Source organism: Rhinatrema bivittatum, chromosome 18, assembly GCF_901001135.1.
Source record: "Rhinatrema bivittatum chromosome 18, aRhiBiv1.1, whole genome shotgun sequence".
Taxonomy (NCBI): Eukaryota; Metazoa; Chordata; class Amphibia; order Gymnophiona; family Rhinatrematidae; genus Rhinatrema; species Rhinatrema bivittatum.
In genome coordinates, this window is record NC_042632.1 from 50,035,018 (window position 1) to 50,054,590 (window position 19,573).

Genomic DNA, 19,573 nt, shown 5'->3' on the forward strand with positions numbered 1-19,573 from the left:
GATATGGTGCGATCGCATGCGGTAAACACGTTTTCGCATGCGTTAAAGGCCTATCGCATGCGAAAACGGGGCTTTTCGCATGCGATAAGCCCCTTAACGCATGCGAAAACGCCTTACCGCATTTTGAAAAATGACCCCCTAAGATTCTAGAAAATTATTCCCCTCCCTCTCTAACAAAAAAAATATTAAACACATCTATGCAGTTTTCATTCACTTTTTGGGACAGAAACGACTGTCATCTAAGAGCTAAATTTCATCAGGTTTTCAAGGTCACATTGACAGTGCAAGTTCTCATTTCTTTGGCCCAGAACTAATTCAGACAGCCAATCTCAGTGTATGCTCCAGAGTGAAAAAAACACAAACCCCTTATACTTATACACTCACACCCCCCAAATTCACACAAGACCTCTTCAGAGAGGCCCAAGCTAATGAAACATTTTCCTCTGAAATCAGCTGGTAAATATATATACATACACATATATATATATATATATATATATATATATATATATATATATATATACACACACACACACATACATATATATATATACACACATACACACACACACACACACAAATAGCCCTTTAAAAAAATGCATTCACTTCTAGGGAGATGAAACCAGCACTGGGTAATCCATCTTGCCCATCAATATTAATTTAAAAAAAAACAAACAAAAAACTTTATAGAACAGATGCAGCTGCCAGGCTGAAAATAGTGGAAAATGCTCATCTTATGCAGTAGTTCATCACTCAAGTATGTATTAACATGAAATATCTAGGTTCCTATCAAAACAAGTGCATTAAGAACAGTACTGTTCCAATAAATACATAAGTTCAAAATCAAAAGACCAGAAATCAAGATTACCCATAAACCTTCTTGGTCCATCGTGTATTTAATAAAGTGTGTCTACAGGGTTGCCCTTATCACAAAGCGGTGTTAGAAAGGACTTTGGGGCTGTATTCATTCTCTTCTGTAACCCTTGAGCTTTGGGAAGTAAGCTTGTACTTTATTCTACAGAGGAAAAAAAAGAAAGAAAACAATTACAATTCTACTAAAAACCCAAGAGACAAAAATTAGCCCTGTGTTATATGGGACATGCTAACAGATCCTGCAGTGGCAGCGGCAATGGATGCATGAAAGTTGGATTTTCTCCGAGTGTGACTACAGATTAATGATAAAAGGTTCAGTCTCAGAAGACACATCCTGCTTTTCCCTCGGCCAGCAAAAGAGGGTCAAGACTCACTTAGAAAGCAAAAGGGAAAATCTTCTTCCACAATTTGATTCCACCTTTCAGCACTTTAAAGCAGACACTACATTCAGTTACTGTAGTTATTTCCCTATTCCAGAAAGCTTACAATCTAAGAGCCTGAATCACTGAGGCTTTTCTTCCATTCTGTCTTGGGAGAAATGCTTAGTAAATGAAATCCTAAATTCATATCAGACAATGGAGGGTAAAATGACTTGCCCAGGGTCACAAGGAGCAACAGTGGGCCCCTGGCTTCTCTGGGTCGCAGTTACTGTTCTAACCTCTATAACTACCATTCAACCTACAAGACCACCCAAATTACATTATCCATGTGTCTGTCTTTAATATAACCTGTCACTGTTCGTGGTACAAGATTGTTATTTTACCTGCCCAGACATACAAGAATTACAATCTTGATATCCAACCTTATATTTCATATTAATGCAGAAATCTGACAGATTATGTTTAGCACCTCACCTACGAAGCACCCTCCATCTCTAATTGCAATTCAGCTATTAGTGGCTAGATCAAAAGATCAGACAAACCCACCTAATACAATACACGAAAACCAGAGAAAGTGTACAACAATAAGAAATTGTTTACCTGATCATTTCCTTTTCTATAGGACAGTCAGACGAATTGACTGGTTCAAGTGGCTCTCAGTGACCACCTTGGCTAAAAAGGAAGAAAGAGTACACAGCAGTACCGACCCTGGAGTCACCTGGAGAAATGGCTCCCGGCAAGACAAGGCCTGCAATTCGGACACCCTACGCGCAGAATAAATTGCCACAAGGGACACAGTTTTCAAGGTCAGCAACTGCAAAGACTCAGTACGCAGCAGACCAAATGTAGGGCCTCCCAAGAAGGCCAATACCAAATACCAAATTAAGATTCCACAAGGGCACTGGAAACCGCAAGGGAGGACAAAAATGTCTCACTCCCCTCAGAAAACGGGCTACATCAGGATGAGCGGACAAGGATCCACTACTTACCTGACCTCTGAAACAGGTGAGCGCCGCTACCTGTACCTTTAAGGAATTGAGAGCTAAGCCTTTAATCAATCCATCCTGCAAAAATTCCAAAATGAGTGGAATCTTGACCAAGGAAGGAAGAGTATCTTGATCCTCACACACCAGACCTCAAACATTCTCCAGACTCTCACATAGGCCAAGGAAGTGGAGAACTTTCTTGCTCTTAGTAAGGTGGAAATCATTGCTGCAGAATAGCTATGTTGAAAGCAAGAGAGTCCTTTCAAGGGCCAAACCTTAAGACAAAATCGAGTTGGATCTTCGTGAAGGATAGGTTCCTGCCACAACAGATCCTTGTGCGCTGGAAATCAAAGAGGCAAGCCCACTAGGAGCCTCTGTCTCCTGGACCAATCCGGAGCCACCAAGAGCACCATCCCTCTGTGGCACTTGATCCTTCGAATCAATCTGCCCAACATGGGCCAAGGAGGAAAGGCATACAACTTGCCCTAGTGTAGGCGTGGCCAGAAGACATCGATCCTCTCTTCTGTGACTGAAGCAGCATGGAACCTTCGCATTGCGCAAGGTCACCAAGAGGTCTAGGCGCTGGGAGTTTGAAAGAAGCATGGAAAGTTGAGTGCCAGGCACTGCACAACAGTGACATCTAATGGTCAGATTCAAAATATATACTTTGAGGACTGTTGCCTCAATCATTGGGCTACCTGATGAGGGAGGAGTTTAAAAATTCTGTGGCGCTGGATAGGCATGGGAGAGAAAACCTCTGTAGTTACAAGTAAAGGCTCATGGGACCACAACCCAGCTCCAATTGACCTGGAAACCCAGAGAAGGAATCTGCCAGGCAAAAGTACTAAATTTTATGATGCTCCAAAAAATATTCAATGAGAGATGATCTGCTATAGAAAAAGATCCAAACACTTCATTTGTAGTAAACCAGCTATTCTCAGGCAGGGTCATTTGCAAAGCTATTTCCATGGGTAAAAACAATTTACCCACAGAAATGGATCTTTTCCTACAGCATATCATCTCTCATTGAATATTTTGGGTCACTTATCATAGGGTTTAAGTGCCCAACTTTGGGGGGGGGGGGGGGGGAGATAAGTTAGGCACTTAGCACTAATTTTCAGTCCTAGGCACCTAATTTGGGTACTTAAATCTAGGAAGATGAATTGCAGGTCTAAACTTTTCACTTCTAAATTTTGGTAAATTTTCAGAGGAAAATTTAGAGCCCTCGATTCATCTTAACATCTTCCTAAATTTAGGTACTGTGCATTTTTTTTTTTTTTAAATAAATGGACCCTTCCCCGCATTTTTCATGAATTCACCTACCCTTTCACTTTTAGCGTCTGTTCAATAGTCTCTGGGAGGGGTCTTCCATAACTTTCTGGGAGGAACAGAGTGAAGATCCCTATTAGCACCATCATACTGCCCATGAGGATGAAAGGCAGGAACTTGTCATAGGCCCCTAATAAAAGAGAGGATACATTAGTTATACAGAAAAAACAACAAATAACTAATGATCTCTATGAGGCTAATATTAGAACAACTAGATGCCTAAACAAAAAAAAAAAAAAAATGTACCCTCCATGAGCTCCTAAATTTAGAAACTGAAGTGCTTATTTTTATTAGGTACCTAAATTTACAGCTCTTACAAATAGGCAGGGCCAGATCAGAGGAACGAAGTTTGGCACTTGTTGCTGACTTCCAGCACTGGGAGCCTGATAACGCAACAGCTACCCTAAAGTTAGGAGTCTCGTTTTCAGGATTCTATAGTTATTAGGCTTCTATTTTCAGCCCAAGACTAAAAGGTGCCTATCAACTGATTAAAAACAAAAAAAAAAAAACCAAAAACAAACAAAAAACAGTGAACTTTAGGCACCTAAATTGAGCAACCTTTGAATATCAGCCTCGAAACTACAGCTAAGGCACCTTTCATGGAGGTTTGTAAGCATGAACCACAGATATACTTTGTTGCTACATAGGTCATAAACTGATGTACAATATACAAGGGACCAATGAATGATACTTAAGTTGCAAAGTTGGAGGAGAGAAGATTTTACAACATGGGGCAAAAATTCCTAGGTAGCTGTGATTAAAAGCTCATGGCACCAGATCCCAGCCCCTGTTCTGATTAAGCTGGCAACCCAAAGGAGCAGAGGGAAAACTGATAGGCCAAAAAATACAAAAAAAAAAAATGAGTCTAAAAAGCATTAAATTATAAAACTGTACATGAAAGCCAAGGGAACCCCAAGCTGTGTTTAAAAAGCATCCCCTGCCTCTAGCGTGGCCCTGCTTTGCCAAAGAAAAAACAAAAGGGGACTCAGAGCAAGGAATCCAGACTTTCATGGTTTTGAAATGATTTGAAAAACTAACTCCATTTTACAAACCACAGTGACAGCACTGGTGGGCAGCATTCTGCAGGTGACTGCGAGGGAAAAACTGCCAAAGAAAACCATAGGGTGGGAATGTTTTTGCGTCATGGTCATTTCCAAGGGTTACTTAAACTATCAGGCACAGCAATTTAACACACTTTAATGCTCTCTTTTTATATCAATTTTATATATTTAATTTTCAAGAAAAGACTCAAGACTTGGCTGTTCAAACAAGCATTTCCGGACTCCAATTAATTCAACATCTCAACATCAACTACTTCAACGTTAACTACCTGTAACGATCGTTAGCCATTATTAATCTCTCCTTTCTTTCCTTCTTCGCCCAGTTCTATACACCCTGTTACATGTAACTGCTTTTTCCGCACCATAGTTCCAGTTTAAAGTTTATTAGGCACCCCCGTTTTATGTGAACCAGCATGATGTGGACGGCTGTCTTGAATGCCGGTGTATATAAAAAAAACTTAAATAAATAAATATCAACTTCCTTTCTGCCTTTTAATTTTCACAAATGCAATGTTGGAAGTTCTCTCAAGCTGCAGAGTTGCCAAAGAGACTACTCTACTTTCTGCTCCACTTTGCAATTTGTCAAAGTTGTAGAGCATAGTCTTAACTATTGTGAAATCTTATACCACAGAGAAAGGGACAGGGGAGTTTTTGCTTTCTTTTTAGTTTTGGTCTGGTGGTTTTCTACTGCTCCTTTGGATTTCAAGCTCAAATTGGGTAGCTCTAATCATGTAGAGTCATTTGCAACTATCTGAGCTTTCTCTCTCAACTTGCAGCCTCTCTTCCTAGGGGCTGTGAATTCTGCCTTCACAGCCTTGGCTGGTCTGGGTAGCAGAAGCCAGGGCTTCCACATGGCAGTGCACAGCACTTGCCACAGGCTGTTCCATTCATTTTTTAAGTCAATTACAATGCTTTCTGTTGCCTTATTTAATTCTGCAGGTAAACGGTTTCCAAAAGAAGGGGCAAAGCATTGAGCTACATAAACCTAAGCCAGAATCTTACCACCAATTACTGTGTGTGGTGATAACAGTAACACAATTCACCAAAGGTGGCCTTAATGTGCTCCAGTGGCTATCACAACTTTGCTAATTTCTGCTCAGATCATGGAGTAAAAGCAGATCATGCATTCTATCCTACCCAGGTAAATGAAGTAAGGAGCCAAGATGCTGCCCAATCTGGAAGCCATTGAGCTGGCTCCGATTCCCATATTTCTCACGACTGTTGGGTACAGCTCCGCTGTGTACACGTAAACCATTCCAAAGGCTGATGTAACGCCAAATTTCCCTATCATCACCAGACTAATGGAAATGACATTAAGGTCTGGGGACAAAAAAAAAAAAGTCTCAATTAGTGGTAAAGCAAATAGGAAAATTGGTTCTTACCTGCTAATTTTCATTCCTGGAATACCACAGATCAGCCCAGACACATGGGTTTTTCATCCCTACCAGCAGATGGAGACAGAAGGAAAGCGTTACAGACATTGCTACTTAATACAGTGTGCCACCGGCAGTTCCTCAGTATTGACTTGTACCCAAGCCAAGATGAAATCAAAGTCAAAGACTATCTTCAGCCCACGACCCCCATCTCCCCAAAACCAAAGAGGAAAAGTCAAGCTCCCAAACTGGAGCCTTTTGGTCCACAGATATTGAAAAACTCCCAAGCTAAACACCAATCTCTTACTATTTACAAACAGAGAAAACAAACAGTGGTCTTTCCAGTGAAGGCAGGTCTCTGGACTGATCTGTGGTATTCCAGGAACAAATATTAGCAGGAAAGAACCAATTTTCCTTTCCTGTTCATACCCTAGATCAGTCCAGACACATGGAATGTACCCAAGTTCCCCTAAACTAGGCAGGAATCTGAAAGACCTACTCAAGAGCACACTCAACTCCAAAGAAACTTATGGCATCTGAGGAAATGTCTTCCCACACGAAGCAGCAGGGAACATATGGTTCTGCAGGCCTAGTCTTCCAGCACTTAGCAGGAGGGAACAATATAGTATCAGAGGAACAATATAGTATCAGAGGAATTTTCTTCCCATGCTTAATGGGAGGAAGCATTATGGCACCAGTCTTCCTGTTCTAATCAAAAACACTAACCCCGCCAGTGCAAAAAGTTAGTTGCCTGTGCTTAGTAGGAACAAACAGCGCCCCAGAATTCCTCTTCCTACATTCAGCGGGAGAGATTACCACAGGGCTACAGGACTTAATTGCCCACGTCTAGTGATAACACTCACTGAAAATACAGCAATACCAAGCTTAGAACTCTTTAAAACATGGAAAGAGAAACTCATTCAAATTCAGTGCACTAAACCCCCCAGCCCAAAGACCAGGATTGGCGGGTTCAGAGAAGGCCTCCCCCGCTTGCTTAGGCAGAGAAAGCTCAAATGGCCGCCATTCCCCCGCATTGCTCATCTGCAGCAGAAATTTATTTATTTAAAAATGTTTCTATACCGTCGCTAAGTTATATACCATCGCAACGGTTTACAAATAGGCACATAGACTGAGGTTAGTAAATCTAGGATATCGTACATTCTAACAGGTGCCAATAAAGTTTGGTTACAATTTTGTACATAAAATCATTATTTGAGTAATGTTGGTCAAGTCCAGGTATATTATTGAGTTACTATCTCTTTGAGATATTACTTCTTAAATGTAGGATTGAGTAAATTCATTCTCATCTGCATTACCTTGTACTTTCAATCTCTACCCTCCACACTCTTTAGTAAAGGCTTTTTTTTTTTTTTTTTTTAAAGAGCCATGTTTTTAAATTTTTCTTAAAAGTTTTGAAATAACTCCCGAGGCACTCCTACTCTCCCAAACATACTTATCCAAGCCTGGGGGCTTTTCTGGCTCTGCCATTCCCCTGCTCCAGGGGAGAAAGAAAAAAAAAAAAAAAAGACTTGGCTGCCTCCGAACGGGTGGATTTCCAGTTTCCTGTCGCCATCCCAGAGTTGCCTTTCCCTCCACATGCACATCTTCTGCACAGGCCTGACAGCATTTCCGTGGTCCACAGATGCCATCTCCCATGGTGCATGCAGTCAGAGGAACTCACCCAACTGTCTGAAAATAGCCCATGGTGAACAAGAGCCAGAGCCCAGCCTCCCCCACAGCAGGACTTGCTTGTTCACTTTCTCTGCTGCTCCGGCTCAACTCTTTTCTTTTAAGCGACAAAGTCCCAGAAATGAAATAAAGCCAGAATACTTCCCTGATCTTCTGGGGGATGAGCGAGGGCGAGTAAGTTTGAGTTCCATGAGGAAGCCAGCCCACTAGTTTTAATTCTTACTGTCCCTGAGCAGAGCCAAAAAGACAGGGTCACCAGTGCTGCTGCACGCCCTGCTCTACCAGGAGGATGGCACACTGCAGAACCTAACACCCATGGAAGTCTTCACCAATTTGTTTTTTTTTAGCTAAATCTCCAGACTGCCGGTTTTACACCTCTACGATCTGCTAGAGACAGAAATACTGAGGAACTGGTGGTGGCAATCCATGTTATGTAGCAGTGTCAGTAAAGCTTTTCTTCTGTCTCCATTGGCTGGTAGGGATGAAAAACCCATGTGTCTGAGCTGATCTGGGGTATGAACAGGAGCACAGATACTTCTACCTGCAGTCCCACTTGTTTAACTTTTGCTTAATTTATGTTGATATGTAGAATAAATTTAATGATCCTGAGTCACTTGGAGTGAACTATATACAATGCACTGTGTAGAAAACAAGAGCCAAAACTCCACCTTTATTTCTCTCCAAGCTGACGACCGTGGAATATGATGGGCAGCAGTATAAATTGCATTTATCACATACTAAAAAGGACAATTTTACTTCCAAAGCATGACATCTTTCCTAAGAAAAAAAACAACAACTTTGAATTCAAAGAAAAGAATATTAGAAGTCAAACTTGGGTTGTGGTGCTAAGCGTGAGCTAAGACCTGTTTAAAAAAAAAAAAGTTATTTCCTGTGACATTGGTTAAAGTGGTAACTACATCTCTATAACCACAATTTTGAAGGTTATTCTTCCATCACTTGTTCTGGGAAGGAAAATGCTGTGTCAGAGGTGCTGGAGACCCAATAGAATGTTCTGAACCAGTCATAAAAGGGCTGGTACCTAATGAAACCATCAATTCCCTAGGTTGCAGACTGGGAGATTCTCTATAATCGAACAGATGCTGCATAAATCAATGTGAAAAGGAACAAGGACAGACTTGAAAAGCAGTCACGTCATTCCCATTTTATGTTAAAAAAAAAAAAAAAAAAAACTATCGTACTTATCTGGTAAATGTTGGAGATCTGTGCTTTTGTTTACTTTTGGTGTCTGATGTATACTTTACATTTTGTAAGTCCCTCTTGTAAGCTGCTTCTCAAAATATTCACAAGAAACCTTCCTTTAAAAACAAAAGAAATCATTGTTGTGTTCACTAAAGCAGGGAATTAAAGGGACTGCTGACTATATGCCAAGTGTAAGTGGCTGGAAAATCTTTATTTTAGTTGTTTTCACTAATTGCACGGCAGCCTTCTCCCAGAAACACAGAATCTATTAATTCATCACTGGTACGTGGCATATTAGGGGTTTCTCTGCATTTATTTGCAGGCCTGAAGCATCCTTCTAGCCTGAGGAAGCTGTGTGAGCTGCAAGATTCATGTCAACTTAGCCCTTACGTTTATTTCATCACCATAAAAAGAAATGCCAGAAAAACAAGGTGGGAACATTTCATGCTGCCTAGTTTACTTCTTCAGTACAGAAATCTGCATCTGTTATCACTAGTAACCTATTATAGTGTAATTTACAATGTTTTATGTTAACCAATGGCAGGGCATCTTTAAAAATCCTCAGTAACATCACAATGTGTTCTGAGCTCCTTGATATTACATATGAATTGACCGTACCTGTTTCCCTATAGAAAACTAAGGTAAAAACAAAAATGCAATTCTAACGGTAGGAGGCAGGTTGGGAATACAGAAAAGTGTGAGTGGGGAGGTCACAGGGTCTCCACTTTGTGGCAGAAATCTGAATGAAATTGGATGAATGGTTCAAAAGTTATTGGGGTTAAGGGGGCAGTGAGAAATACACAGGAATACAGACTAGCATAAAATTATGTATGCTTCCCTGCAGAAAACTACATTACAAACTTGTAACTTATTTCCCCCCATACAAACAAAATCCATGGTTCTAGCAATAAACTTTCCAAAGGGAAACTGATAAAATGAGAACAAGTTAGAAATAAAACTGAAAGATGCAGCTATAAAGGTTAAGAGTGTACAACAGGTGTGGATGTTTAAAAAAAAAAAAAGCCATCCTAGAAGTGCAGGCCAGATGTATTCCACGCATTAAGAAAGATGGAAGAAAGACCAACCATTAAAAAAAAAAAAAAAAAAAAAAGGTTAAAAGGTGAGGTGAAAGGCCATTTTAGTCAAAAGATCTTTTCAAAAATTGGAAGAAGGATCCATCTGAAGAAAATAAGAAAAAGCATAAGCATTGGCAAGTTAAATGTAAAACATTGATAAGACACTTGTCAATGTGTAGCCCTAAATTTAAATTAATGTTTTCACGTCAACGAGATATCGTCTTAAATAAAAATATAATGGCAAGAAATAAATTATGTCTTATGAATTTTAAATAATGTGTATACTCTTTGTACGCCACTCTGAATAGAGGAAGGGCAGGTAACAAATGTTTTAAAATAAAAAAAGAAATACATAAAAAGACAGGCTAAGAGAATTTGAAAAGAAGTTGGCCATAGAGGCAAAAACTCATAATAAAAACCTTTTAAAATATATCCGAAGCAGGAAACCTGCGAGGGGGGGGGTGTCGGTTGGACCGTTAGATGATCAAGGGGTTAAAGGGGTACTTAGGGAAGATAAGGCCACCACGGAAAAACTAAACAAATTCTTTGCTTCTGTGTTTACTGATGATGATGTTGGGGAGATACTCATTCTGAAGACTGTATTCAAGAGTGACAATTCAGATCTACAAATCACAGAGAACCTGGAAAATGTTGTAAGCCAGATTGACAAAATGAAGAGAGAAGCGAATCACCTGGACCGGATGGTATACATCTCAGGGTTCTGAAAGAACTCAAAAATGAAATTTCAGACCTATTACAAGTAATTTGTAACCTATCAAAGTCATCTGTTGTACCTGAAAACTGGAAGGTGGCTAATGTAACCCTTTTAAAAACGGGCTCCAGAGGTGATCCAGGAAACTATAGACTGGTGATCCTGACTTCAGTGCCAGGAAAAATCGTAGAAACTATTAAGAATAAAATCACAGAACATATAGACATAATGATTTAATGGGGCACAGCCAACGTGGATTTATCCAAGGGAAATTTTGCTTCACAAATCTGCTACATTTTTTTGAAGGTGTGAATAAGCATGTGGATAAAGGTGAACTGGTAGATGTGATATTTGGATTTTCAGAAGGCATTTGGCAAAGTCCTTTCTGGGAGGCTTCTAAGAAAACTAAAAAGTCATGGGATAGGAGGAGATGTCCTTTTGTGGATTGCAAAATGGTTAAAAAAAGACAGGAATCAGTTTTCACAGTGGAAAAAGGTAAACAGTGGAGTGCCTCAGGGATCTCTACTGGACCAGTGCTTTTTTATATATTTATAAGTGATCTGGAAATGAAGAGTGATCAAATTTGCAGATGACAATTATTCAGAACAGATAAATCACAAGCGGATCGTGATAAATTGCAGGAGGACCTTGCGAGATTGGAAGATTGTATGTCCATATGGCAGATGAAATATAATATGGACAAGTGCGAGGTGATGCATATAGAGAAAAATAGCCCATTCTATAGCTACACAAATGTTAGGTGCCATTTTAAGAGTTACTGCCCAGGAAAAAGATCTGGGCATCAGTTGATATTACATTGAAATCATCAGCTCAGTGTGCTGTGGAGGTCAAAAAAGCAAACAATGTTAGTAATTATTAGGAAGGGAATGGCAAATAAAACTGAGGAAGACATAATGCCTCTGTATCGCTCCATGGTGAGACTGCACAAGTCTGGTCGCCACATCTTAAAAAACATATAATTACACTGGAGAAAGTACAAAGAAGGGCAATCAAAATGGGAGAGAGCTTGGAATGGCTCCCCTATGAGGAAAGGCTAAAGAGGTTAGGGTTGTTCAGTCTGAACAAGAGAGACAGCTGAAGGGCGATATGAAAGCCCTAGAAAATCATGAAAGGACTTGAACAGGTAAGTGTGAAACAGTTATTTATTCTTTCAGATAATACAAAGAATAGGGGGCATTCCATGAAGTTAGCAAGTAGCACATTTAAAACAAATCAGAGAAAGTTCTTTCATTCAACACACAATTAAGCTACGGAATTCATTGCCAGAGGAAGTGGTTAAGGCAACTAGTATAGCTGGGTTTAAAAAAGGTTTGGATAAGCTCTTGGAGGAGAAGTCCATAAACTACTATTAAATCAATAATGAATAACCACTGCTTGTTATCTGAATTAGTAGCATGGGATCTGTTTATAATGTTTGGGTACTTGTCAGGTACTTGTGACTTAGATTGGCCACTGTTGGAAACAGGATACTGGGCTTAATGAACCCTTGGTATGGCATATCTTATGTTCTTAAAGCCACCAGCAAGTTATCCTAAAATATAGTATATTACTGGAGAAAAACTACAAGGAAAAGTAAAACTGCCAAAGGAGATCAAGGCAGTTGCAGCATTAACAATCAAGTTATGGCAAACAAACATTTTTTGCGCCTTTTAGCTAAAATAGATCAGTTAGTGTCCTTGAATATATAAATTCACAGCCAAAATTAAGTCACCGTTCTCATTATCTGGATTGGTTAAGCATGCAAATCTGACCCCAATGCAAAAAAGCAAACCATAATCAAAATGGAAGATATCTGTGAAAAATTAGTGCTTCATATGTCTAACAGAACTTTAGAAATGAACAGTAGCAGCAGTAGTACAAGTAGTGAATGGAAAAAAGTGTTTGTAATATGGGTTAGGATCACACCTGGAGGCACCAACTGTAGGAAGAGAAGGACAACTCCTCCCAGGAATAACGTGCCGACCATGGAGTAGTGTCGAGGTAGGGCTTGCAGCAACAGCCATGCTATAATGTATGCTGGAACTTCAATTACAGCAGACAGGAAGCAGTTCAAGTAGGGGTCTCCATGCAGGTTTGGAGTGTTCAGTGACAAACCAAAATAACCCACTGATATTACCATCCTGCAAAACAAGAAATATAATCAAGCAAAAACTACAGCACACTTTCAGGTCAGCAGGAAGAACATAGCCCCAAACCATCAAAAGGTGCAGTCTGCACAGGCAGAGTTGTGTAAAATTGTAGGCACCCCTGGTCAAATTATATGTCTGAATGAGTCTTTACGAGAAGAGAAGCTGACAATCTCTACATGGTAATACCTTAAAACATGACATCTCTACATGGTAATACCTTAAAACATGACATCTTTCTGCAATTTTTACTGCAACATGACTATTTGCTGATTTTGACAGACTGAAAATAATAAAGTGAACATGGCAGTTGCTTCATTTCTATTTTTTTTAAAAAAAGTTAATAAGGCCCAAAAAGCTGATTGATTTGTTAGGCCTTCAAATTAATCAGCCAAAAACAATTCTATGGTTGACAACCTCTCAGGATGCAGTTCTGCTTACTTTCAACAACCATGGCTCCTCAAAGCAGCTGTCTGAGCATTTGAAAATGAAGATAATTCACACTTACAAAGCAGAGGAAGGCTATTAAAAAAAAAAAAAAATCTCCAAACGCTTCTAGCTAGCAATTTCAACAGTCAAACACTTAAGAAACAGAAGTTATATGAAATGTTTAATTCAAGGCAAGATCTGGAAGACTAAGAAAAATCTGACAGAACTGTCCAAAAACTGCTCAGAGCTGCAGAACAGTATCCACAGATCATGGCAGACCTGCTGAAAAGTTTAGCTGACAGAGGAGTAGATGTCCATAGTATAGCTGCTCACACAACAGTGATCTGCATAGGAGAGTTGTGAGAAGGAAACCTTTTCTTTGACCTCATCACTAAAGTCATCTAACCTTTGCAAAACAAAAACTTGATATAGTTTGAAACGTTTTGGAATAAAGTGCTTTAGAATGATGAAACAAAAATTGAACTATCTGGCCACATCCACACAAAATACAGTATATTTGGAGAAAAAAAAGGAAATCTTTTGAAGAAAGCAGAGTTGCTTACCTGTAACAGGTGTTCTCAGAGGACAGCAGGATGTTAGACCTCACACATGGTTGCCATCATCAAATGGAGGAAACTGACTAGGCACACTGAGCATGCCCAGCATGCCCTATATGACACGTCCATGTGGGGTCCCTTTTCAGTCTTGTTACACAGAATTATAATAAAATAAAAATAGGAGAAACCCAACTCTGCAGGCTGGTAGGCGGATTTTGAGAGTCGGATCTTCGTGAAGGACCGGCGTCTGCTGAAGTAGGCCCCTGTGCGGTGGGAGGCACGGGGGGGGGGGGGGGGGTGTCTCCTCTTGGAGTCTCCACATACCACGGACGCCTGGGCTAATCTGAAGATACTAGTAGGACTAATCCTGTGGTGTTCGATTCTGCAAGTTACCCTGCAGAAGTGGGGGCCCTGTTGGAGGATAAATCGCTCCGAGAGCCGTGCAGGCGAGAGGGACTGAGACTCTGAGGAGTAAGAACTGAAATGTTGTTTTCTTTAGGGCCAAAAGCATTGGGAGCCCCTGGATCAAGCCCTCATAGGCGTGGGGTGCTGTAACTGCTCTCTCTTACCTTCTGGTAACTGGAGATTCGCCCCATTTACTGGCCAGCTTTTCCAATTGGCTTCCAAAAGAGAGCAATCCTTTAAAGTTTCACTGACAAATTCCGCAGCCATAGCTGTCTTCTGGCTGCCACCACTGAAGCCACTCCTCTGGCCAAAGTATGGACTAGATCCGAGCCCATGTCAGCAGGTTCCATAACTGCTCTGGAATTCATCCCCACCTCCTGAGAGAGGAACAGGCACGAACAAGCCACCAGGGCACAACAAGAAGCAATCTGTAAGGTCACTGCTACTGCGTCAAAGGCCTGTTTAAGGATGGATCCAGATTTGTAAAGGCTGGTAACTTTCAGAAAAAAAGGAGTCCAAAATCTTCAGAAAAGGATCTCTACAAGAGGGCTTGGAGCTCCGAAATCCTTCTAGCAGAACAAATTGCCACCAGAAATACGACTTTTAAAGTAAGATCCTTCAAATGGTGCCCCACACATCGCCTTAAGAACCAAGTTTAGGCTCCATGGAGAGCACACGTTCTGCACTGGGGGAAAGCAAATGCTTCACACCTCGCAGAAAACGTTCCACCTGCCATCTGCTGGAGAGAGAGAAATGACGACAGACTGCAGGTGGCTCACCAGGTTGTGTGACAGTGTCAGTGAAACTTTCTCTGTCTTCATCTGCTGGAGAGAGAGAAATGACGACAGACTGCAGGTGGCTCACCAGGTTGTGTGACAGTGTCAGTGAAACTTTCTCTGTCTTCATCTGCTGGAGAGAGAGAAATGACGACAGACTGCAGGTGGCTCACCAGGTTGTGTGACAGTGTCAGTGAAACTTTCTCTGTCTTCATCTGCTGGAGAGAGAGAAATGACGACAGACTGCAGGTGGCTCACCAGGTTGTGTGACAGTGTCAGTGAAACTTTCTCTGTCTTCATCTGCTGGAAGGGAAGCAAAACCAGGAGTCTGGACTGATCTGGGTATGTACAGAGAACAGTTTATCATTACCAAGTTAGGGCTGATAGCCAGGTGTTTCATGTTATTTCGTAACCACTGAAAAACAAAACCCATAACCAAGATAGGCTCTGGCTTGCAAATTGGTTATGACATTGGGATGAAGAGGATTTCCTTCATTTAGCACCTTCCGATGAATTTTTCATTTGGTCAATTCAAAAAACAAGTTTTCAAACTGATCGAGTGTGGTCAAAAACTGAATGAAATTAGCAATGAAGAACATTACTACCAAAATGTCAGAAACCCTGCTTGCACTGGTCTTTGTCATATTCACAATGAAGAAACTGTTTTGGGTAATAAAAGAACATGGGAAATCTTGGGATGATGCCTATTTTAGGAATACAATTTTAGCAGAAAATATCATCCCGTTTTTGAGTGATATGGAAAACGTTTTGATAGTAGGCAAAGCTACTTTTGTCCATAAGGCACCAATGTATGCGAGCCAACACTATGCAACAGCTGCTTAAAGGAAATGGCATTGATTTTTGGGGTAACATTTGCCAGGGAACTCTCCAGACTTGAACACTGCTGAAAATATAGGTGCCATTTAGGATGAGGTGGAGAGTTTAATGTTGAAGGAAAGTTGTCAGGAACGTTATTCCATTGAAACTTTGCATCAAAATTTGGAAAATATACCAATTTAAAAATGTGTTCACACCTAGCTCGTTGCAAGCTAACAGTGGGCACACAATTATATGTTTAATTCAGTTTTGAATGCTGATTAAAATGGCAAATTGCTTGTTTCCGGTTGCTGCTACAATGGGGGAGACAAAGCTTATGGATTACCCTGTACAATTTTGACCAGGAATGCCTAAACTTTTGCACACAACTATGTTAAAAAGAAAACAAAACACTTGTACTCTCCTGTGTACCTGCCAATAATTCATGACAACACAGCATGCTGTTAAATTTAAGTCTTTCCCCTACAATTCCTTTCTGTCATGCTTGCAAAAGTGTTTCAAATTACCTATCACTCGCTGTCATGTCTGAAATGACCTTACATGCCACTGGGTAAACCAATCGGATCCTAATCCATGCACGATAATCTGCAACACTGTTCCACAACCGGAAGCTTCAGGAATTCAGGGGTATTGTGAGGGAAACATCTTAGCAAAATAAAAAAAAATTAACCCCCCCCCCCCCACCAACACCCACAGCTTGGAAATGAAGAAATTAAATGATTAAAGGCACATGTTGCAACTCCATGTGCAAAGTTTCCAAACAGTACAGTGCACAGGGAGTATTAATAGTACAGCTGCCCAAGCTGTACTTGCTTCTTGCTTGGCAAGTATACAGGGGACAGTTCAGTTTTATGAAGCTATCATATTTACCTACCACAGAAGAACTGACAAGATAGTGATAATGCGGATATCACGGGTTCTGAACAAGTCCAGATAGGTATGAGCTGACTGCAGCTGAGACTTCAAATCCTGCAGCTGGAGATGTGCACAAGAGAGAATTCTGAGTCAATACAAGAGAATAGCAAAAAACAAAACTTCACAACAGTAATATGGTGAAAGCATGAAATAAAAGTCTCCAGTACTTAAATGTATGTAAAAAGTAGTAACTAGAATTAGAAGTCTTAGCAGAAACAATGGCACTCACAGATGGATCTGCCTGGCAGATCGATTATGCAATTAATAGCTCGAGTCTATCCAGGCATGCTGTAAATACAGTAAAAATTATCAGTCCTAGCAAAAACGCAGACATTCCTGCATCTGGTCTGTCTGGCAAGCTACGCACTTCTCATATTAGCTAGATTGGTGTGGCTGATTGGTGATACAGTTAGCTATCTGGAAAGACCATGAAGACCTGAGAAGCCAGATGTTCAGGTAACAGCCATGATGGCATTGGTGGCAATTTGGATTATTGTGGGACCTTGTAGTTGGAAATGGGAGGAGAGGCATGCTGAGAATAAGTTAAAAAGGGAATTTTGAATATTCAGCTAACCAGTAGCATTATGAACAATGGAAGATTCCATGTAAACTGCCACCCGGCAGTTTACATGGTGGCATGTAAACTGCCACCATGTAAACTGCCACCCATGTAAACTTTCCATGTAAACTTTCCATGTAAACTGCCACCCGGCAGTTCCATGTAAACTGCCACCCGGCAGTAGTTATTACTGTTTACTGTGAACCGGAGTGATATGTATTGTATACAGGAACTCCGGTATATAAAAACCATAAATAAATAAATAAATAAATAAGATGCTGACAAAAACTGTCCTGGATGATAAGCGATATCCAAGTGGTCAAGTTTCTATGGCTGGCAGCTGGGATATATCCTTGGCAGTGTAGACAGGGATAAATGTGAAGACCGGATGGCCAGATGGTCTTTTTCTGCCACCATCTGTTATAGACCTAAAGTAGTTTTTACTGTTGTCAGATGCTTGATTCTTCCTTCCCTCTCCCAGACTCTGTTTAGTTACAAAGTGCAATGAATTTGTATAACTTTTTAAATAAAGATCATTAAAGTGTGCTCTGATTTTCATAGCAGCGTCTTTCCTCTGTGGATTGAAGATGATCTAGGAAACAATATACAGATTGCCTCTACAGGGTACCCTGAGACAAGACCAGGTTTAACTATTCTTCAAGTGGAGTCCAACAACAAGAGTACAGTTGACGTGCTGCAGTTTGGACTCACGGTCTTCTTTTCTGATTAAGACTATTATTAGGGATGTGCATTCATATCAAATGAATTTAAAAAATGCAACAAATAAGGGCAATTGGTTTCATTCGGAGGACCTTGAAACAAATCCAGGGCCCCCTCGAATGAAACAAACCTTGTTTGTTGCATTTGTCTGAAATGAATGCATTGGGCCTAAGCCTAGGTCAGAGTTTGAGGTCTTACCTAAAGCATAGGCAGAGGCCCAAATTAGGGCTGCAGCCTAGGCCCAAGCTTGATGCAGGAGCCTCGGCTGAGATCCAAAGAAGTTCTTACCTGATCCGGATATCCGAGGGCAAAGCTGGGCCTCGGGTCCCCAACACATTGGGGTTGCACAGGAATTAACTCCAGAGCATTTACCCCAACAGAAGCACCCGTACCTCAAAATGAGAAGAGTTGCAAGGCCTGGGCCCTGGCCTAGGCTGAGACCCATGCGCCTGAACTTGGCCTTTGGATTGGGTCGAGGACTCTGCATCTGGACCCGGCCTCCGGGCCATGTTGCAGTGTCGGCTGGGTCCAAGCAGGTCCAGCCAGTCATCTGCCTTGAGTAGGCTGAGGCAGAGGTTGCTGTGACCTACCACACCCTTGGCCTATGCAAGGCGGCGGCTTTGGCTTGGGCCTTGGCCTTGCCAGCAGATCCCCGCCGGACAAGGTAAATAGGAGCTGAGGTAGATCCTGGCCCCAGCATCTTTCCGGGTGGGCTGAAAAAAGAGGCCCCAACAAGGCCTCATTTTTGGCTCCTCCCCCCCCCCAAGAATAAAAACAATCCATGAACCAAAATTTGTGGGGGAAAAACCTCCCAAAAATGAACCGAAAATGTTTTTTTCCCCTGCAAAAAATCCAATATTGAACAATGGATTCAAGTAGTAACTAATGCCTCTTTGGCTAAAGGCATTATGCCCAGTTCCCTAAAACATGCATTCATGGAACTGTTTCTTAAAATAAAGTCATTATATCCTGAGAATAAGAGATTGTCAAATATCAATTATGCCTTATTTAGGCAAAATTGCTGCATGGGACATATAGAACCAATTTTCAGATTATATGGATGAGAGTAGTTACTTAAATACATATCAATTAGGATTCTGATCATAAAGGAGTACATGCCGATAAAGGAGAACCTGTTGGTGTAACTCCTGGACATTACTAGTTCAGCGATTAAGTGATCTAGTCTTGGAGGGAAAGTTCCAGAGTGCTTCTCCTCGTTCCTGAATGATAGAGAGCAGAAGTGTAACAATAGGACAAGTGGTCTCTGAGTGCTAGTTGTTAACCAGTAGTGTGCCACAAGGTTCCATCCCCTCACTAGTATTGCTTGGTATATATATCTGTCCATTATGAGAAATTATTAAACAATTCTGAATAAATTTCAGTGCTTTTATGTCCTCACAGATTCTGCAGCAGGATTTAGCAAGTTACATGCAACTGCAGAACAAAAAAACCCCACTGAAATTACTCACAAACCTAGCAGCCTGAATGACAGCCTCACCCTCCACAAGCTACTGGGTGAGCATCCCCTTCCTCCAGACCCCTCTAAAGA

At 41.0% G+C, this 19,573-nt stretch overlaps 1 protein-coding gene across 4 annotated transcripts in view; it reads right to left on the reverse strand.

Annotated features, from left to right (window-relative positions):
• Positions 1-19,573, reverse strand: part of LOC115079582 (solute carrier family 22 member 5-like) — a 50,528-nt gene that overhangs the window by 1,440 nt on the left and 29,515 nt on the right. Inside the window, exons 6-10 of one of the 4 annotated variants that reach the window (XR_003853329.1) lie at positions 16,705-16,805; positions 12,606-12,820; positions 5,767-5,949; positions 3,563-3,698; positions 869-1,015 (exon numbers count right to left, since the gene is read on the reverse strand). Coding sequence is in view for 3 of the 4 variants with exons in the window: in XM_029583241.1 (XP_029439101.1) it covers positions 928-1,015; positions 3,563-3,698; positions 5,767-5,949; positions 12,606-12,820; positions 16,705-16,805 (723 nt within the window). In the remaining variant the exon portion in view is untranslated. Of the gene's footprint in view, positions 1-864; positions 1,016-3,562; positions 3,699-5,766; positions 5,950-8,890; positions 9,008-12,605; positions 12,821-16,704; positions 16,806-19,573 lie in introns of those variants that run through there. The other 3 variants (XM_029583241.1, XM_029583242.1, XM_029583243.1) reach the window with 3 other exon arrangements.